The sequence below is a fragment of the Nyctereutes procyonoides genome, unplaced genomic scaffold (assembly GCF_905146905.1).
Source record: "Nyctereutes procyonoides isolate TBG_1078 unplaced genomic scaffold, NYPRO_anot_genome, whole genome shotgun sequence".
In the NCBI taxonomy this organism is placed as follows: Eukaryota; Metazoa; Chordata; class Mammalia; order Carnivora; family Canidae; genus Nyctereutes; species Nyctereutes procyonoides.
Genome location: NW_026575133.1, coordinates 27,694,613 through 27,717,164, shown reverse-complemented (window position 1 = coordinate 27,717,164; position 22,552 = coordinate 27,694,613). Strand labels below are relative to the sequence as shown.

At 44.7% G+C, this 22,552-nt stretch overlaps 1 protein-coding gene across 1 annotated transcript in view; it reads left to right on the top strand.

The window, feature by feature from the left end:
- ADAM12 (ADAM metallopeptidase domain 12) overlaps positions 1-22,552 on the top strand; it is a 340,119-nt gene that overhangs the window by 262,432 nt on the left and 55,135 nt on the right. Inside the window, exons 9-11 of the mRNA XM_055300220.1 lie at positions 218-387; positions 2,541-2,625; positions 7,776-7,924. Of these exons, the coding sequence (XP_055156195.1) occupies positions 218-387; positions 2,541-2,625; positions 7,776-7,924 (404 nt within the window). The remainder of the gene's footprint in view (positions 1-217; positions 388-2,540; positions 2,626-7,775; positions 7,925-22,552) is intronic.

Below are 22,552 nucleotides of genomic sequence, written 5' to 3'. Positions count from 1 at the left end.
GGCATCTAACTGGTCAACAACATTGGAAACCCAGTTAGCACATCACTTTGCATCAGACACCGCAAATACGTCTTAAATTCTAATGCCGCAGGCATGGGGGAGCACAGAGATATTTTTCTCACCCGTGTCAGTGATGTTCCAAACATGCACATATGTTCTACTCTGCATTTTAAGTTGTCATGACTGTGAACCCCCAGAGGGTGCCTGTCTTCATCAGTTTTACAGACCACTGAACATTCGGATAGTGCTGGTGGGTGTGGAGGTGTGGAATGACATCGACAAATGCTCTATAAGTCAGGACCCGTTCACAAGCCTCCATGAATTTCTGGACTGGAGAAAGATGAAGCTTCTACCTCGCAAATCGCATGACAATGCCCAGCTTATCAGGTACAGTGTTCGTTGTCTCTTCTTTGCTTAGAGAAAGAATGACCTCAGCAGCCCTCTCTCCTCTTAGCTTCACCCAGTCCCCAGAGCTGCGCACCTCTCTACAGAGCACTCCGACTTGTACAGGGGTGTTTCTCAGCTCACGTCAGTGGGGCACATGTCATCTTGACTAGACTGGGATCTATTGGGAAAGCCTCCCTTTGAACCCCCTAGGAATCCTGTCCCTCTAGGAGATGTCCTATTTTCTTTTTCCATCACCTGGACGCTTTCCCTTTTGCAAATTTTTCTAGTCTTTGTCTTGATATAAAATTGTCCTGAGTAGACTATTTTTTTTAAAAAGCTCATTTTCTTTCATTATTAGTGAAAAATGTTTATGCAAGATGTGAGGATGATGCATTAGGATGATTATTTCCAGATGCCTGGAGAAAGGAAATGTTCATTCCTCCTCCTGTTTTGCTATGACTCTGGTTTTCTAGATCAGAGGACCCCAGCAGTCTGCATTCTTTCAATCAGTGTGCATTGAGCACCAGTCAGGAAGCAAGTATGTTTTAGGTGCTTTGAACATAACAATGACCAGCACTATAGGCCTCCCTGCTCTCCAGAGTCCCCAGTCTGCAGGAAGAAGGCAACAATAGTACTGTCATGAAGATAATAAAATGAGAGAAAGCACAGCTATAACATAACATAATATATTGGGAAGATATTCAGACACCTTTATATTTAAAAGAAAAAAAATCTTTTCATAATCTAAATTGGTAAGGAGTAGATTTTATCATCTAAGTTGGTAAGGAGTAGATTATATTCGATTAGATATAATAAATTATATCTAGTTTCTTCGAACTTTATAGAAAGTTAAAAACCATTCTTACCCCATCCTCATTTTAGAAAATGCCTACATATGAACTAAGGCTGTTGGCATTCCCTGATAATTTACTTTGGCCATTTTCACAGGGTTGTTTGTTTTTTTTTTCCCGCCTTGGATATTTGTGGTTGCCTCATATTTTATGCATTGATTAATCCTGAACTACTAAAAGTACATTTCAAATATTTTGAATCAGAGTATTTTGTTTTGTTTTGTTTTGTTTTCCCCAAAAGGAGTCTGTCCAACTTAAATATCTGGAAATAAATTAGCCTCTTATATAACTTTATTATTTATATACATATATAATTGTATCTGTTAAAATGGTCTGTATAGCTGTAAATATAAAAGCTGTAACCCCAACTACTGTATGTATGAGTATGACAGGATGGATGGATGGATGGATGGATACATACATACACAGATGAGGTTTTATATATACTTACTTCCTTTTGCCAGTTGAACACTGACAAAATAACTAACTTTTCAAGCAGTGTGTGGATACTCTGTGTATGTACATGGCCAAGATAACATAAGTAAGTCATTTAAAGGAGATTCCCTTAAAGAAGATTCAGCAAATACGAACAATGTTTAATTTTTAATGTATGAGGGTCAGATTTACAGCACTTGTACTAAACAGGCTTCATATCATTAGACTCATTGATCGAGTTAATTCACATAAGGGAAAGCCTGAACCTAAGCCACAACATCCCCTGCTGGAACCTTCCTCCCAGGGTATGGAGGCTTTGTCAGTGCTTATTCTACACTGGCTCCAGAGGATCAATCATTTTTCTGCCGACTTCATTTTTGCCAGTACATTAACAGATACTTTGAAGAGTTTGGGTTTCTGGCCTAATGGTAATGTTACACAGGAAGCAAAACTCAGCTACAACATAAAGTCTAGTAAACCACTGCATGCATTTCATTTAGTTACCAGTGATTCTCTGTGACTCTTCTCAGCACTTCCATCAGCAGATGTTGTTTCAAAGGAGCAGCTCCCTCTGATCCATAGGAAATAGGCAGGATACCACGTATAGGTACAAAGGTCATGACTGGTCATGGTCTGCGTCTTGCAAACAAAAATCTGAGAAGATTGTGGGACCACAAATACAAAATATATATTTAAAGGAACTGAGGGTACAAATCACCTGTAAACACACCCTCACGTGGCTCTTCATTTTTGCATGTTGCTCTTGCTCTTCTCATTGGAATGCAGAAATAGCCAAAATAATTTCAAGTGTTAGGAAATGTCCTCATTCTGTATTAATTTAAGACAGTTTTTTGTTTAATTTCCCAGTGGGGTTTATTTCCAAGGGACCACCATTGGCATGGCACCAATCATGAGCATGTGCACTGCAGAGCAGTCGGGAGGAATCGTCATGGTAAGTCAAGAGCACCAAGGAGCTAGGGTGCCTGGGTGGCTGAGTCGGTGAACCGTCTGCCTTCAGCGCAGATCATGATCCCAGGGTCCTGGGATCGAGCCCCTCATCAGGCTCTCTGCTTAGCAGGGAGTCTGCTTCTCCCTCTTCCTCTGTCTGCCATCCTCCCTACTCATGTGCTCACTCTCTCTCTCTCTCTCTCTCTCTCTCTCTCAAATAAATCTTTAAAAATTTTTAAAAAAATTTTTAAAAAAGCACCAAGTAGCTGATGGCAATGTTCCTCCCATTTCCCTTGATTTCTCAGGGCAGCTCTACTTTTATTGGACTTTGTAAAATTAGACCATTTTCTTTCATGCTTCTTGGATGTAATTCTACCTTTATCTAGCTCTATTTATGGTCTTATATATCCCATAATATTTTGGGGACTGTTTATTTAAAAAACTACTTCAAGTCATACACAGGTAAGGTGAATGTATAAAAATAACTCAGTGAAAACCCATCTGCTGGATGGGTTTTATGGAGAAAAAATTTCAGCTGGGATTTGGTCAAAGCATTCCAATCCCAGACTCCCCCCTGGCAATGGGATGAACCAAGGCACTGGGATTGTCCTCATCACTCTGTTTCTCAGGGGGGCTGTGGTCTCATCAAACGTTACTACCAGAAGAATTTCCTGATGGTTCTGCCTCCGGGCCCAATAGCCAGAAGTCTGAGGTTCTTAACTATTTACCACTGCAAACACTTGATCTACCTCCTAGCCAATATCCAATTTGTCTTCATAATAACGTTAATTTTAGAAGGCCAATACCTAGGTTTATTGCTTTATGAGGTTGATTTTGTCATATATGGGCTCTATATGTTTGTAAAAGGGAACAAGCCAGAAAGAATATTTGGGATTATTTCTTATGAATTTAAGAGAGAAATAGCTTTGATATACTGCCCAACGGGGGACGCCTATTCCATTCCATCAGTTAATTAAAGAAAAGGTGTCACCTCATGCTGGCACCGTCCCTGCTCTGAAAATGTAGTGTCCCCTTTGCACCAGCCCCTCAGGGAGTATTCTCAGAGACCACTCTGACATCTCCATTAAACAAATAGAAACTTGCCCTTCTAAGAAACCATGATTTCCTCCACATTTTTTTTCAAACAGAACATTTCTGAATACTCCATTGTATGAAGGAGCAGAAGGAGTAACATTCTGCTGACTATTATTTTCCCTCCACATACGGCCCAACCCAATCTTCGTAATGAATACACACAACAAATGTTTTCCTCTTTTCTGATAAGTATTGGTAATTCATATAAACATGCACCAAACATGCAAGCTAGAGAGGCCGTCTGGCAGGATTGCACCCACCCTGGATTTCTGGCTTGAATGAGCTGTCCTCTGGTTTTCTTTGAACCTACAAGCCCTGTATGTGATCCCCGCCACGGAAGTCATTGGAAAGATTGGTTTTTGTTGGTGCCAGATTAATTTCAAGTCAGATCCCGACTGTATTTTTACAGAGCAGCCTGTAAAATTTTAAGAGGGAATAATTTTCTGTTTCACGGTTCCATGGTCAGTTGCTACTGACTTTGCCACTTAAAATGGGTGTAAATATTTTTTAGAGCTGAAACTGAATTCTTCATAAGCATGGCAGGTTCTGCTGTTTGGAGTGTTTAAACATTTTTATAACCATTCTGATCATATTAAGTGGCTTTCTTCAGTTCGTATCCCTCATTCTGTTTCCATACAAGCACTTAATCAAGATTCCTTCTTTAAAAGCACACAGCAAAGCCTAATTTTTTTAATGGATGAAAATGAATGTGGGAAGTATAAGCACATGTGTGTACTACAATGGTAATCAAGTCAAGACCAAAGTTAATCAACGGGAAATATGTTTCACCAACTTGGCAGCAGTTAGACACATCCTTTGTCTACTCCACATATGAGAGAAGCATCAAGGGGGACAGAAATCTATGGCCCCTTTAATTCTATAAAATTCATGAGATAAATGAGATCAATATCTTGATCAGACCTAAAACTTCTAGACAAACTTTCTCTTATTATGTCTCTAAAATTAAATTCATGGGTGTTCCATGTGACCAGCCCCATTCAAGGAATCACAAGTCTATGAGGAAGGAAACCTTGTAGCCAAGGAAGCAGGAATCCCAATCAAATGGAAAAGATGTGTTCTGCTATAGTTCTCTTTTTTTTCTAAGATAGAGAAAATCTTTGATTTAGAAATGTAAAGCCATCCCTTGTATCTTAACTGGACCAGAACAACCTTGGTTTGGGGATAATGCCATAAATAAAGAAGTAGGGTGTTGTTTTTTTCTTATTACAAATATAAACTGTTTGTCAGAGTCTCTTGAGAGACATTCTGTTCATAATCACCTACCCATGAAGGAATGTAAAACAATTTGGCAATTAAAAACAAACCCAAGATATTCAGTGATACAAAAAAATCAAATAAAAAATAATTTTGAAAGGATGAAGTCTTTGAATTTTGTGCCAAAGCATGCTAAATTCAGCCTTCCACATTCTTAGGTTGGCTACATTCTCATTGCCAACCTGTGTTATTCTTGAGAATTGATTTCCTGAAACATGTTTGTGAAGCTTCCTACAACAGGAAACTCTAAAATCTAAACAAAGTAATTTATTAGGAATTTCATCTATTCTAAGAATAATTTGGTCCCTTGATGTGCTATTCTCTTCTGAGACTCAGGGCTAGGGAGAGAGGCAGCTCAGCTGAAACAAGCAACAACCTATATGACCTTTTATGAACGTAGCTTTATAAGAAGCCCCACAAAGATTATCTATGTTAGGAACGATGCTTTCTCCAAAACCTAGTGTCACTGTTCCCTGAAAGTTTCTTGGAAAACTTCTTATCTCTTTCCTGGGTAACAGAGAGCAACATTTGAATAAGATACTTTCATTGTTCTGTGGTGGACAGGCCTTTTCAGAAATACGACCAATGGCCACAACTCTTTGACGAAGCAGGAAAGAATATCCAACGGAAAAAAAAAAAGACAGTCTTTTCAACAAATGGTGTTGGGAAAACTGGACAGCCACATGCAGAAGAATGAAACTGGACCACTTTCCTATACCATATACCATACACAAAAATAAACTTAAGATGGATGAAAGACCTAAATGTGAGGTAGGAAACCATCAAAATCCTAGAGAAGAATACAGGCAGCAACCTCTTTGACCGCAGCCATAGCAGCTTCTTACTTGACACGTCTCCAGAGTCAAGGGAAACAAAAGCAAAAATGAACTATTGGAACTTCATCAAGATAAAAAAGATTCTGCACAATGAAGGAAACACTCAACAAAAGACAACCTAGACATTTGCAAATAACATATCAGATAAAGAGCTACTATCCAAAATCTATTAAGAACTTATCAAACTCAATGCCCCCAAAATAAATAATTTAGTCAGAAGACATTGAACAGACATTTCTCCAAAGAAGACATAGAGATAGCTAATAGACACATGAAGAAAAATGCTCAGCGTCACTCATCAGGAAAATACAAATCAAAATCACAATGAGATACCTCCTCACACCTGTCAGAATGGCTAAAATTAACAACACAGGAAACAACAGATGTTGGCTAGGATGCAGAGAAAGGGGAGCCCCCTTATACTATCGGTGAGAATGCAAACTGGTATAGTTCACTCTGAAAACTGTATGGAGGTTTCTCAAAAAGTTAAAAATAGAACTACCCTATGACCAGCAATTCACTGCTAGGTACTTATCCAAAGGATGCAAAAATAGTGATTCAAAGGGCATATGCACCCCAATGTTTACAGCAGAACTATCAACAGATAGTTGGAAAAGAAAGAGCCCAAATGTCCATCAACTGATGAGTGGGTAAAGAAGAAGGGGTGTGCATATACAGTGGCATATTACTCAACCATCAAAAAGAACGAAATCTTGTCATTTGCAATGATGTAGATGGAACTAGAGTGTATTATACTAAGTGAAATAAGTCAGTGAGAGAAAGGCAAATACCATGTGATTTCACTCATGTGGGATTTAAGAAATAAGGCAGATGAACAAAGGAGAAAGGAAGGAAAAATAAAATAAGTTAAAAACAGAGAGTCTCAACTATAGAAAATAGAGGGTTGCCAGAGGGGAGGTAGGTGGGGGAAGAGCTAAGCAGGTGATGGGCATTAAGGAGGGCACTTCATGTAATGAGCACTGGGTGTTACATGTAAGTGATAAATCACTAAGTTCTACCTCTGAAACCAAAAAGAAAAAAAAAAGACCATAGATGGGCACAATTTCTGCAAATCACCTTTAGTAATTAACCAATTTTAGTTTGTTAAAGTGAAGTAACAATAGTTTAATAACTAGTATTTAATAATTTAGTAATAATATTTTAAGTAACACTAATTTCTAATATCTCTTTAGCCAAACCATCCACACACTTAGTTAAGTTAGGGGTGGCCACGCAACACTCGCCGAATGGAGAGACCGCCTTCCAAAACCCATCAAAGGGTTGAGCAAACCCCCAGCAGCAACAGTCAGAGAGTCAGGGTGCTTCTACCCATCTCCAAAATCTACTTGACGAAACAAGGAGCCAACAAGAGTGAGGACTAACCAGATTACGATCTTAATTCAGTCATCTTCAAACAGATTACTCAATGTGGCTAGCTTTTTTTGTGAATTATTGTGAATTTTCCAAGGATCCTTCTCTCCCAAGGTGACAGGAGGGGCATGCTCAGTAGTGCCTGCTCAGGTCTTATTTAGAATGTCACGAAGTATGCTTCCCCCTACTAACTGTTCATCAGCCTCATCTCAATCAACAATAAAATGATACTTTTTTTTTGAGCCACCCAGACGCCCCAAGAAAGATGTTTTGTAAGAGACTGCAGGAAACAGAATGGAGATGATTGCTTTGAGCATTTCATGCAAAGACATAAGGAGTCCTACTTGTGTTGATGAAGTATGCATTCCTCTGCAGAAGGGACCCTGAACAGGCTTAATAAAATAGGTCACATCTTTTATTGAAGTCTGAACTAAATAATAGGGCTCTATATTTATTCCTTATAGGGGATTGGATTCAGTCAAATGTTAACCAAAGATCAATGGTGGGGGAGAGAGGTAGACTGAGGACAAGCCAAAGAGATGTAAACTATACATTGTGCTCTTGTGTTTGCTTTGAGGACCATTCAGACAGTCCCCTTGGTGCAGCCGTGACCCTGGCACATGAGCTGGGCCACAACTTTGGGATGAACCATGACACACTGGAGAGAGGCTGTGGCTGCAGCGTAGCTGCCGACAAAGGAGGCTGCATCATGAACCCTTCAACCGGGCAAGTATCAACAATCCCAGCCACTCTGAGTGTTGCCTCAGGTTGAATTGCATACTGGGAAACTGCTAAGCAGAAATCTCCCTGGTTTTCTGGCCAGAACACCCATGGAAACTTCCAGAAGGAAGTAGCAAAAGTGAACTGCACTGGTCCGAGAGGGTGGGTCATGGGGAACCAGACTGCAGTGCCACAGGGCATGAGGACTGACCCTCTTCCCTGAGAAGTGGTGAGGGGAGCGGTGGACGCTGTCTTTGTTTCGAAATTGCAAATCATCCTACAATCTGAGCACCTGTTTTCTATTTGAGCCTACAGCTCCAGTGCCCCCACCAGGCCAGGGCCGGGAAAACTCACTGGGCAAAGAGGGCAGGGTTCGATGGGCTGCATGGCCTTCAGAGGATGCTGGTTGGGGAGTGCTGCTTCCCTCGGGGTTGGCCCATAGGTGTATCTCAAGTGCGTCAATATGTGGAGTCCAGAGCATTCGTACCTCTGATAAATCACTCTATCAGATCTGAGAGGTTTAAATGAAGGGACTTTTCTGTTTCAATAAGTCACACTGTCCTTCCTTATGGAATGCCTTTACTGAGACTCTAGACTTGGTTCCCCCAGGGGAGAAGGAAGACAGTTTCATTAAGGGAGCATTCAAATGAGGTGGAAAGAGATGCCACATGAGGTGATTGAGTACAGATTCTGATGAGATCCTGATGCCCCCAAGGGCCTGTCCCAAACCAGAGCACCGTGCTAATGGGAGATTTTCATTAGGAAAGCAGAACGCACACTTGTTAGTCTTCCTTTTTTATACCTGAGAACCTTCCCAACACTTATCTTCATGGCACTTCCCAGGTGAGGCCTGCTCTCTGGGTTTGCTGGAAGGAAATGCTGGAGCAGGGAGCAAGCACTGGCTGGCAGCCCAAAGATTGGCCTCTATGAAGACGTGCTGACAAGGGACCAGTCCTGGTGGCGGGGGGGACACCTGCTAGAGATGTAAAGGAATGGATTGTTACAGAAGGCAGTTATGCTTTTGCAAGCAATAGCTTTTGGGGTCTTCTTAATGGCTCCTAGGGCATCACATTGCCCCTGAAACAAAGACTGAGCAGAACGGCACAGCTCATGTCATGGATGTTGTCATGCCTGAGAGCTATTGGTGAGGCACCTCATTGTTACCTTATTAGCAAGTGACTGTTTCTCTTTATCGCCACCTGTTCTGTTAGCACAGAACCTTCGGAGTACCTCTTTTCTGCCCCTGGTTCTATCTTAAGCACAGTTCAAGAGAGTTATCAAGACCTAGTAGAGGGATTTTCTCTGAATCTATGATAACTGAAGCCAAGAACCTGAGCCCCACATGAGAGTATCTTAGACCAACACCGACAGGAAGTGAAATGTTATAAAACCCTAGATACTAACCAGGGAGTTCCCCAAAGGGAGGCAGGCTACTCTGACAAAGTGTGTGCTCCTTGTCATTTAAACTGTCCAGACAGAGGCAAGATATCTACTTGGGGGTATTTGAGGGAAAGAATTCCTTCTTAGGGTGTAAGGTTGAGCCAGGGGCCTGTAGGTGTCTTCTTTTTCCAATATCCTACCAACCCAGACAGAGCCCAGCGTCACTGGCCAGCATGCTGTGTGGATCTCAGACAATGGGGTTGGTAGGAAGTTAACACACACCTGAGTGGTTTTCATGCCTTCTCGTTCCTGATGAACTCAAAGTGGCTACAGAAAATTCACTGTTTGCTTAATTTCCCTGATTATCAAATAGACACAAACACACCAGCCTACATACCTCTGGAAGTGGTTCCTAATGACGAATATTGTTTACGTCTTGGAACTCTTGATAAAATTGGCAAACGGGAGAGAGGTAAATCTAGACTGGGAACCCTAGGGTAGGACTGAAGAGACCTGGGAGCCCCTATTCTAATACCAGTGATTTTGGGTAATGCAGACGAAGGAGTAACCTCTCTAGTCTTAACTCTTCTTCATCAAGAAAATGAGTGAGTTAGTCTTTTACCTTCCCTCCTTCCATCCATCTGTCCATCCATCTATTCATATTCATTCTCTCCACCTATCCATCTATTTATTCATTGTTTGTTCCACTCATCCATCCATCCATCCATCTTTTCATCAGATCATCTACACATCCACCCATCCTTCCTACTTATTTGTTCACATAGTAAATAAAATTTTTTGACTCCTGTGCTTATTGTTGTGGGGAATGCACAGATTATTAGGAAGACCCTACAGCTCTAAGAATTATGTGATTCTGGGGGCACAATAGCAAGACCTACTTTCTGATACTCCCCATAATTTTGTGTGAAGCCTTTCAAATTGGGAAGTCTTCATGGCAGTGTTTAAGGATATGAGCCGGGGATCCCTGGGTGGCGCAGTGGTTTGGCGCCTGTCTTTGGCCCGGGGCGCGATCCTGGAGACCCGGGATCGAATCCCACGTCAGGCTCCCAGTGCATGGAGCCTGCTTCTCCCTCTGCCTGTGTCTCTGCCTCTCTCTCTCTCTCTCTCTCTCTCTCTCTCTCTCTCTCTCTGTGACTGTCATAAATAAATTTAAAAAAAATAAGGATATGAGCCAAATTACCCTGGAGATATTTGAAAATCATAAGTAGAGGTGATATTGCTAAGAGCTCGGCAAATCATTTCAAAGGTTTTTTTTTTTTTGGTTTTTCTGTTTTGTTTTGTTTTTCCCTTACCGGGGGTTTGCTAATAGCCTTTCCTTGATTTATACCTTATTAGCAATTTCTAAGTTTTCTCTTTTGCTGAGCTTGTTCTTTTGTGTAAATCTTTTCTATTTGGTCCTCATTTATGATCCCACATTCCTGTCCAGAGAGTGGTGTTTTTAATTTTCTCAGATGGAAAGAAACTTCCTAAGCAAGTGGGTGAATTAATCCCAAAAGCCCACAGTGAGGGGGAGGTCAGGCCGCCCAGGCCACCCTCCGCCATCCATCACCCATTGTAGAACTTCCAGGCGGCTTTTCATCTGCAGCGTTATCCCAACATGGTCGCTCTCTTACCCCATAAGGTCCCCCCTCGAGAGCAGCAGAGTGGATTAAATGAGATCACATGTCTTTGTAAATTGTAAATCACTCCACAAATACACGGCAGCACGATGATTGTTATTATTTAGCTTGCGTGGCCTACATTGTTGAGGGCCTCTTGCAGGATCCCTGCTCAAATGTGCTGGAAAACACTTCCAGGGCCACATAGCAGTCACTCAGCAATGCACCCACAGTGTCTCTGTATGAATGGCTCGTTGTAACCTGGCCCACGACCAAACACCAACCTTCCTCCCTACTTCCTCTGTACGACTGATTCAGGCATGAGCAGCAGACATTCAAGATGTCCTTCAAGTCTTAACCTCAAAGGTGACTCAGAAAGAGATGAATCCGTGACTGCTATCATGATATTCAGGTCTCCCTGAATCAAAAAGAACCAAGCATTGCAGATGGTTCAGTATTACCTTGTTTATTCTTTATCAAGACATGCCAGAAACCTACCTCCGAAACATTCCCCAACTGCCATCATTGACAAATGGGACTCAGAGCCCCGGGAGAACCGAGCTAGTGTGCAGGCCTGTTAAACGTGGTGTCACGACTTCAGCTGAAGCTTACAGGAATGGTCGGAGGGGGTTCCTTACAGGTCGTACCATTAATTACCGCAAGGCCTGGAGTGTGTGCGAGCATGTGTTTTATGTCTTTGGATAGTTAACATTAAGACCTGCCTTGGAAATTACTCTTTGGCAAAAGCAGTATCTGGGGATTGGTGTGGGAGTTTAAACTCAATGGAGTCCCCCCGTTAATGAGCTTCTCGGAGCCTTTGGGTTGAAAGGGTTGAGGACTAAGCATGCCACATTTATGGGAGTAGAAAAACGTGAGCAGTTTGAACACGTTTGGAAAAGAATATTTAGCATAATTGTAAATGTCACTTCCCAGAGTAGACCCCCCCCCCAAAAAAAAAGCAGTATTGGCATTCAGAAATTACTCAGAGCTTCCTTTATTCCGTGCAGGAAGTTTTGTGTTAGAAAGAGTCGGAGCCTCTCGTGGGGGGGAACGTGGGTGAGTGTGGGACACACGCTAACCGGGCTGCTGTGACGTTTCATGTGCTCTGATGGGGGTCGGGGTGACAGCCATGAACGGGGCAGATACTCTTCTTGCCTCGTGGGACTTGCACTCTCTTGGGGAAGATAGACTTGAAAAACAATAAACTGAAAATCGCAGATGAAGAGGAGTGCTTTGAAGGGAAGAGGGTGGAAAGGAAACACATGGGCTAGGGCCCCCACTTTAGTTAGGGGCTCAGGGAAGAGCTGTCCTGGAGGTGACGTCTAGGTGGAGACCGGAAGGGAGAGCGGGATGGAGAGGCTGCAGGGATGCGGGGAGGATGTGCGCTTGGGCAGAGGGGACGTGGCTGTGCTGACCCGAGGCCAGGATTTGTCGGGGCTGGGTCAGGATGGGGGGAGGCCTGGCGGCACAGGGAGCTGGTGCTGCCGGAGAGAAAGGGAGTGGAGGGGAGCCAGAGCAAGCAAAGCCCAGTCCACCAGGTAGGAACGTGGTTTTGTCCCCAGAGCAGTGAGAAGTCGTCAGAGGGCTTTAGGCAGGGCAGTAATATGATCTGACTTACATTTTCAGATTCCTTCACTTCTAAGATCACCAGCATCTGAGCTATTATAGCTTCCCAAATTAAGGGCTTTGTGTCTATTTTAAAAAGGCAGGGTGTGCTTCTTGTAAAAAATAATAATAAGTCAAAGCGATAGGCTATAAATTCTAGTTTTATTTTCATGTAATTAATAGGCATTTGGAATGCAATGAGAAGGGTCCTGCATCAGCGCACCAGGTGGTGCCTCACACACACACCCCACACTCTCACCTCTCCCGGCTTGCATACTTGATGTACAAAATGCTGTTCTGCTTAGGATTTCACTTTGCTTTTCCGACAATGAGCAGCCTTCAAGGACTCAACTTCAAAGAGCCGTGGAAGAGCACTTTCACACTCTGTGTGTGGTGTGTGTGTGTGTGTGTATATACACGTGTATGTGTGTATCTGAAAGGAATCGCTGCATAGTTTTCATGCTGATGCTCGGATTAGGAGTTTGGAGCTGTTTGGGTTTTGTTCAGTCCAGACTGGCAAGCGGCTCCTGAGCAAATATGTGCTCCCTGGCTGCCAGCGGAGAGCAGCGTGTTGCGCGCCGAGGATAACGTCGGCTGGGAAATCAAATGAGGGTGACCCCTTGCTCTCCAGTGGTGTAAATAATTTACGTTTAGCTGAGGTTGGATGTTTCAGGAATAACCTTTACAACGGGATCAAATAATCGTGTTTAAGCAGAAAGCACTGCCATTCTGCGTCCTCAGAAGTTTGTTTAATTGGCTCATTCAGTTCCATTTAATTCAGTTCAGGAAACAGTCGTTGCATACCTACTGGCTACACAGCACTCTGGATGTGGAGCACATCTGGATGGCCTCCACCCAGGTTCAACCTTCCCTGATGAAAACCAGGAAGACATCAGGCCTGCCTCTGACTCAGGACCAGCCCGCTGCAGGAAATCGGGTCAGGCAACCAACCGTGGCGAAGCCACTCGTTTACTCAGCGAGCAGTCGCTGTGCCCCAATGTGCCAGGTCCCAGGGAGCAGGGTGGGGGCGGGCACACACACACACACACACACACACACACAGAAGGCAAGAAGGTTCTGGGAACTCACACTGTGGTGGAGCGACAGCCAAGTAAACTGCTGATGACATGTAGGAACCTCAGGACTCCGACCGGGGAGGTATTGGGGGGCCATGCGGCTCTCTGCAGCCTAGTCTATCGACAAGGCCCTGGATGTCATAGTGTCTCCCCTCGAAGTGTATGCCTCTGCAAGGTTAGGAGACATTTTTTGGACCTAACCATAGTACCATTTCACGCTTAAAAACAACGACGACGACAATTCATCGCGAACGAGGAGCCAAAAGTTGGAAGGGGTGGCGGACAGGGAAAATGAGCTAGAAGTCCGGCCAGCCTGAACCCTGAGGAACTGAGCGAGGTTAGGTAATGGGTTAGCTCCCATTACCGGAAAGCTGGATGTCTGTTTGAGGAGCCCTCTCTCTGAAATTGTGTTTCAAGGAACTAAAGTGAACGGTTCAGCGGAAGATTCCCCGGGCTTTGGGACATGGTTAGGAATTGATAGAAATTTGATGTACTAGGGAAGTCCGCACTCTTTGTAGAACTTGCATCCTTGAAGACAGTGCAAAATACACATACGGAAAACTCATGCCCCCCCCCTTTGAACTCTGAGGAACTGAGATCATGAAATACATTTATCATAAGAGGATTTTATAAGAACAGGATTGTGGGAAATCGCTTTCCCGTATTATCTCTTAATTTAAAGGTGATTTTTTTTTTCTCAACGAAAGATTTAAGAAAGGCTTCACTTCATTCCTCAGAGTAGGGGGGCGGGGAGTGGAAATCTCCCTTCAAGGAGGGAACAAAATGAGGAACTCTGGTAACATTAAAACATTGCTGCTCAGAATCCGTTTAATTATCCAGCCAGAGTAATTTCGTTGGCTACATCCCGACATTATCATACAGGGGAAATGAACTGGCAGGAGAGATCCTGGAAAAGAGTTCATGAGGACGCACCTCCATGGAGGATGGTCTTGCCCTCTCTGTGTAATTAGATATTGCTCACTGTGAAGTAAGGGAGCTTGTCTGCAATTAATGCAGAGCTCGGAAACTCAAAGTCACTGCCCAAGGTTACAGTTGAATCGTCCTCCTTTCTTACGCTGGACACAAAACAGAGAGGGTCAAGCTGGGGAGATGGGTCAGCATGGCCACTGCTTCTTAAATATCCAGTTTGGGTGGGGGGTGGAAATGCACATAGGAAAACTTGACTTTGACCCTAGAGGATTGCATTACAATGTCCTAGTTCGTCAGTAAACCATATGAGGTGGGTCTGACTATGCCTAATTTAAAGATAAGAGATCTGGGGCTCAGGAAGTTAAATGAACTGCCAGCATTTTCCAAGCTACTCAGTGGGAAGCCCCAGGACACAAGGCTGAGTTGCCAGGTGCCAGGCCTCTGCCTTTCCACCTTCCTATTACCCCAAATAAAAATTTGCAGCAGCCAAACCTCAGGAAGAGGAGAAGGGGATCTCTCCTGGGGTGATGGTCAGAGAAAACCGTGCTTCCAGCTGCAGGCTTCAAGGGAGCTCCCCATAGCCAGGCTCCGTGCATCAAGGCTGAGGATGAGTCGTGGGGAGCTGTGCAATTCAGCCTCCCGGTGTATTTGCCACATGGACCTGACCCCAGCCTTGTTTGGGTTTCCTGTGGGGACTGAAGCCCTCTCGGCAAACAGCAGTGTCCCTGGACAACTTCTGGGAGGCAAGCTGCCCCAATTTTAAACCATTTAGTTTTGCAAACTTCCTTCAACTTGTGTTACAACAGCAGAGAATTATTTCCTGTCATTGCTCGTTAATCCAGCATTTTATTTGTGGTAGAACATGTGTGAAAACATTATAGCTGAAATTCAGCCAATGCTTCCCTCCCCCTCACACACACACACACACACACACACACACACACACACACCCAAGGCTTCCTCCTCTCCCCAGGACATATGGCACGGAGGCTACAATGTGAGGTCAAGGGGAAACTTAGGCCTCTCTGCAACCAACAATATCCAGCAGAACCCACTTCAATCCCTCTAGGTTGGAAATTCTGTGTGTTTTGTTCTTGCTAAATCCCCAGCACCTAACACAGTTCCTGGCACATAGTGAAGTGCAATGTATACTTCTTGAATGAAGGGATGGATGGCTAGAGGGATGAGTTGGCGAATGAATGCACAATGGTGACTGGAATGATGGATGGATGGAGGGAGGGAGGGATGGATAGATGGAAGGAAGAAAAGGTGGATGAATGGATAATGGTGAGTGGAAGGATGGATGGATGGATGGATGGATGGATGAAAGAAAGGATGGGTCAGTGGATGAACAGATAATGGTGGTTGGAATAATGGACAGATAGATTGAGGTGAGCACAGCACAATCAGATGTATGCAGAGCGAGGCCATCTTTCTTCTTTTGTGTGATGGCTGAACCTCTGGAGAGGAGATTCTGAGGCCGTTGTCTTTTATAGTAAGAGCTGAGAAACCCCAGGGAAATGGGAGGTAAATAGGTGGCTGAGTCCATTGCTCTTTCACACATACCTGGAAATCAGTGTGACAGGAGCAATTTGCTTTCAAACAGTGGAGTCCTGCCCAAAGTGGCTTCTCCTGAAAGCCTTTGCTTAATTTAGCTAAAGTGGGAGGAGAGGGATCAAAAATCTGAAAGTAGTGGTAAGAGTAAGGCCCCGTACACTTCTCAGACCACCTTTCAGTCTGCAAAGAACTTTCATATCTCCTTTCCCATTTAATTGTGCCCAAGAGAAAAGGGCAAATACCTCTGTTTTCCAGAGGAGGAAACTGAGGCTTAGGAAGCCTAGCAGCCCCACAGCTGGTCAGAGTCAGACTCTAGATGTCAGCCCACGGCTTCTGGTTCCCGGCCCATTCCTCCACGCCTCCCCACGCGTCTCTGAGCAGAGGAGCCTGTGGTTCCCAATCGTTGGGTGCAGGGGTGTGGGCTAGGGGTGGAGCCAGGGGTCAGCCCTTCATCACTCTCGAGTTCTGTGTTGCCCTGATGGCAACCCCAGAGTCAGGAGCTCCGTGAGGCAAGAACAGGACTCATGCAAACTTCAGGCCCGGCTGCGTAGCTTGGAGGTACCTAGCATTACTTCTTTTTTTTATCATGTTTGATTAAAAGTGTCTTCCCTGTTACACACTCACAGAACCAGCAGCAGCAACTGGCGTCATCTGTGCAGGTCTGTCTGCAAACTGTCCCCTTACTAACCTCTGGATCTGTTTGTAGGCGCCAGAGCCCGGTCCCTGATGCGCCCCAGGCAGACAGGGGCATTTTTTTTTTTTTTTTTTTTTTTTTTGTAATGAAGCTGAGAAACTCATCTAAGACACAGCCTCTGATGGTCTGAGCCCCCTGCCCTTCAAGACTGGGCTCGGAGGGAACAGCCTTCAGCACACAGAAGTGAGGGGCCTAATTTCTGGTAACGTCTAGAGACCTCCCGCGTACTGACCAGAGCTCAGTTGCTATCTCTCTTTATTAAAAATTCTCCGAAATTACATTTGTGCTTTAATTGGTTTACAGGGAGGAGGAGCAGAGGTCAGAGGTCACATGTAAAAACATGAATTATAATGTGCTGCAGATGGCTTCATTCTGAATCCCAGGTGTTTGCTATTAACAATGGAAATGTCCTACTAAGGACGTTTTTGATCATTTGTCCCTGGTCTGGTGCTTTCCCTCGCCTTCTGCGGCCCATCTGGTGGGCTCACTGGGTCAGCGCTTGGCCCGAATGCAGTCACTTTCCATTCCTGGAGTTGACACGGGGAATCCCTTCCGGCCACCGTGGGTCTCGTCCTGTGGTGTGAGCCGGTGTTCCCCGAGTCATGCCCGATGCACCCGAAGGTGAGCAGAATGCGGACTTGGGACACACTTCCACCACCCCCCCAACTCAGGGGAGTCTTCCAGCAGGGTCACACTGCTTCCCAGGTGGAAGACCCCCTCCTTGCCCACTGCTTGGGGCCAAAACCGGCTCACAGCCTCCCCCAGGGGGTGCATTCTGGCCCATGCTTGACCTCAGGTGTGCCGGAAAAATCCCAACACCTGGCCTCTGCTTTCCATTGCACCAGAGACCCCCAAGCAGGTGCTTGAAGGTGTACTTGGAGTAACGTACAGGAGCCTGGGTTTTGCTTCTGCCTTTACCTGACCCCAGGGAGCCCAAGGTCTCTGGACAGATGTCCGTCCTCCATTGATGCTAATTCTCCTGGCTCAGCCATTTGTGCCAGGTCCTGCCTGAGATTGCCCTAGGCCCCTGTCCTGGGAGTAACTTCTGGAAGCCACTCCTAGAAGCCTCTGCTGTGGAAGCAAAACTTGGGATGTCAGGTCAGAGAGCTGTGTTTTGAAACCTGAGAGGACTGTGCCAAGGCACATAACCTCTCCGAGCCTCAGTATCCTCATCTGCAAAATAGAAACGACATAATCCGACTCGCAGGGGTATGAGTAAGAATGCCCACGGAGCTCCTGACCCATAGCAGGGGCTTGCTGACCACTGCTAACTGCTCTTAATATTTATGCTCATTACCCCTTGACCTGCAGGCAAGAAGCACTGCAGTGGGACGGCCTCCTTCAGTTGCTCCTCTATCCTGCCGGGCTGCTGGAGACCAGGCCAATCCCAACAGCACTGCCTTACTGCTGGCACCTGAATTCTGTACATGCTGATTGAGAGTTTTTAGTCCTGGGCCTAACTCTGAGAAACATAAAAGATATTTTTTGAAGATGGCCCTAGAATTTTTGGTTAGAAATTTGAGCACAGTCCATCCCAACTGTGACCTCATGCACCCTTGCACTGCAAACAGGTCTCCAGCTCAACTAGAAGAGACCATGATGATCATGTGATGGGGTTTGTGCTCCTGGAGGAACGAGGAACACGTAGAATCAGCTCCAAACTGTAAATTAAGGGGTTGTTTTGGGGGACCCCTGGGTGGCTCAGCAGTTTAGCGCCTGCCTTCGGCCCAGGGTGTGATTATGGAGTTCTGGGATCAAGTCCCACATCAGGCTCCCTGCATGGAGCCTGCTTGTCCCTCTGCCTCTCTTTCTCTGTGTCTCTCATGAATAAATAAAATCTTTAATTAAAAAAAAAAGGGAGAGTTGTTTTGGGAAAAGTTCTTCAGGATAGTTGTGGAGTGAACGATTAAAGAATGAGTCATGAGATCATGTTCTCAGGGCACAGAGGTCAGGTCTGCTGTGTTTGGGGTCACAGTCCACCCTGAGCACGGGGCTGGGGGGGGTACGTGGTGGATGCTCACATGACTTGGAAAAAGCTTTCAGGATCTGCTGACAACCATGGCTGCGTGGCAGGTCAGAGCCAGCCAAATGTGTTTTTGTTTGTGTTGGTGGTTGCTTATGTTCCTAAGTCCCTGTTCTGGTCGAGCTAGAGAAAACCTGGCCCCTCCATTCTGGAGCTGGGTCTTTTTGCTCCTTTCACACCATGTATATATTAAGTTTGAGGGATTGTACTTAACTGCCTAATCCTCCTTTGGCCTCCGACATCCTTTTCCTCTCAAGTTGACACGTACTTGTGGTTTACAGTTTAAAGATTGCTACATTTGGGCCACAATTATGATAAATTCTGCATCCTAGCAAAAATGTTCCTAAGTCCTTGAGCATACAAGACACTTGTAGTAAGTAATTTGAAGTAGCCAAAGTAGCAACTCTAAAAAGAAAGACATAGCTTCTTCCTATGAATACTGACAACCCGTACCTCATGGAGCCATGAAGTTAACTGGAAATTTGTCCCGTTTTTGTCTGAGGTTCACTAATCCTAACCCGTGGCACGTGAGGTCATTGTGCTTACCCCATTCTATGGATGTGAAGACTGAGGCTCAGTTTTAAAACTTGGCTTTAGTTTTGGTAGACGGGGTGATCAGACTCCGTCTTCCACGTCCGGTTCTTCTCTACCTGTTCTGTGCCCCATGCCCAGGTAAAGAGCCCCAGACCTGCTGGATCAGTCACTTCTGTTGTCGGGAGGAAATAAAACTCCACTCTAGCCTGCAAAAAAGAAATCAGTGGGAAGCAGCACATTGGCAACACATTTTCTAAAACTAGCTATGCCTTAATCACTTATCAGCTGTGGGAGAAGTGAGACGGCGGCTGTTGTTTTTTTCTTTTCCAATCAATTGAAGCAAATCTGGAAGGCTTCCCATCCATCCCGGTTTCCTGCGACATTGGCTTTTCCTGTCACACAGTTGTGTCAGCCGAGCACAGTCGTATTCTCAGCAGCTGCCAGGCCACTTCCCCTCCTTCCCCGGGTCACTCCCATGTCTTTCCTGTGGTCAACACACAGACCAATGTCACCCCCAGAACTCAGAGCTGCAAAGGGCAACGATGTCTCAGGGAACCTGGCGCACAGTCACCAACAGTCCCCATGAATCCAGCCCTGTCACACCTGCTTTCCCAGGCTGCCTGGTTTCCAACAAGAAAGGCCATTGTCTCCAGGTAATACCCAGAGAGCTTTTGCAAGACTAGTAACTCCCGACCTCTACTGTCAGAGCTGATAAACTGGCTTTAGTAGGGTTCACCCCAAAAATATAGCAGTGAAATGCACAACAGGTGCCTGCAAGCAAAAAATTTTCTGACTGCAGATTTGTCAAAGTAAAAGTAACCCCTAATAATGTTTTCCTTGGCAGCTTTGTGACGGCTAAAATATTAAGCCTTGTCTGCATTTACAGTGAAAAGCCATAAGTGGCGTTCCTCTTGAAAGTAGGTTTTGTGTTTTGGGTTTGATTTTTTTGTTTTGTTTTGTTTTTTCCCCCAGAATCTCCCAGCTGTCTGTTTGGTCCACGTATTTCCAACCTTGGTAGTTAAAAACTAGAGGCAAAGGAAGCCATGTGTGATGGAAGAGGTCACATCTGGGCAGGAGCCAATCGCTCTGGCGTGGCGTCCGCCCGTGACCGGAAAGCAGCACTTTTCTGGGGCCTAGGTAGAGTCATTTGGAAGTGTTCTTGTGCAGAGGGCAAGTATCTTGCCAGAAGGACTTCTTTTCTAAATAATTCTCCCATTTTATTGCTTTACACCAGTCTATCATTGCTATATGTCAACTCAATCAGCTGCCGCCTTGACATATTTGGGATAATTTACAAGAACTATTAAAAAGTGTATTGTGATGAGCTTCCTGAAAGCTCTGGGAGGAACTGAGGCTTGTCGTTTTAAACTGCTGACCCTGGGCTGCAGAAGATCTTCAATGCTATGGGGAACTACGTGGCTCCACGCAGTGCTCTTTTCACCAGTGGGAATCCAGCTCTACCAGGAGACAGGAACAGTTCAAACCAAAGGAAGGAGGAATTACCACACATTGGAGTTGGAAGCAAGAGGAGAGTACTTGCTTAGGAATAGAAACCTCATGTTTTATGACCAGAACCTTCCATGGCTCCTTAATTAGTATAACATGTGATGGTTAGTTGGTCATTCTGGTATGACACTGAAAGATATTTGAAAATGTATTCATGATTTGAATTTGACCTTTAAAGATGACAGATACTCACGGGGCATTTTTAGCACCTGCCTAAAATCACGTACTGTTTTCAAGACGCTGTACATTGGGTTTTCCTTAAGAAATGGAAACACAGTGTAAAACCAAACTTTCTAATCTGAGTGCGTGAAAAGGTGACCTACGATGCACCTAGATTGTATTTCTCCTTTTCTGACATAAGCAGATGTGGGTTTGTCCCTATCACCTTAATGCCACCTGAATTTTAAATCTAGGTCAGTTGCTCCCAAACCTTAATTTTGATAAGTAGTGTCACAGTGTGGATGAACCTTGAAAACATTATGCTAAGTGAAAAAAGCCAGACAAAGGTCACATAATGTACAACTGCATTTCTATGAGAGTTCCAGAACAGGCAAATCCAAAGAGACAGGTTCGTGGTTGACAGGGGCTGAGGGGAGGACTGCTTGGTGGGTATGGGGTTTGTTTGGGGGGATAAGGAAAATAAATGTTTGGGGCGATGGTGGCACAACATTATGAACATACTAAAAGTGACTACATTGTATACTTTTAAATAGTGGACTTGACATTATGTGAATTAAACCTCAATTTTTAAAAAATCGCCTTGAGGGCTTATTAAAATACAAGTTGCTGGGCCCCACCTCTGAGTTTTTCCGACTTAGTAGGTCTGGGTAAGGCCTGGACATTTTTGCATTTCTAGTAGTTTGCCAAGTGATGCTGACTCAGGGCCCGCACTTTGAGAACCACTCATCCTGGTGCACGTTGGACAGTGGGAGGATTTGTCCTTCGTATTTAAATCAGTACATTAGGGCTTATTGATCACTGTCCACATTCCAGGCGTTCCTACAGGTAATGCAGTGTGAACTGCCCTCAGTAATGAGGAAGATGGGATTTTTAATTTTATTTTTATTTATTTTTTATTTATGATAGTCCCGGAGAGAAAGAGAGAGAGAGGCAGGGACACAGGCAGAGGGAGAAACAGGCTCCACGCACCGGGAGCCCGACGTGGGATTCGATCCCGGGTCTCCAGCGCCAAACCGCTGCGCCACCCAGGGATCCCTTGTCCATGGTTTCTTGACACCATCTTGGGGAGTAGCTTCCATACTGTGTTCGTGGTCCATTGGCACATTTTTCACGAGGATGAGTGAACTGTTCTTTGACTCCTTAAGCCAAGACCTCAGTTATCCGCTAAGCATTGTGCAACCATGCCTATTTGGATGTCAAACATTTTCAAATATGTGTCGATTAGGATTGTATTACAATTAGAGGAATCTAATATTTGGTGCCACCAAATTCCTTTTGGAGATTTTAAATCATTTTACCTCACTAAATTCTGTTTACTGGAGGAAGGCTCATTAGGTTATATATAACTTTTTTTAAGATTTTATTTATTTATTCATGAGAGACAGAGAGAGAGGGGCAGAGACACGGGCAGAGGGAGAAGCAGGCCCCATGCAGGGAGCCTGACATGGGACTCGATCCCAGGTCTCTAGGATCACACCCTGGGCTGAAGGCAGCATTAAACCCCTGAGCCCCCGGGCTGCCCTATATATA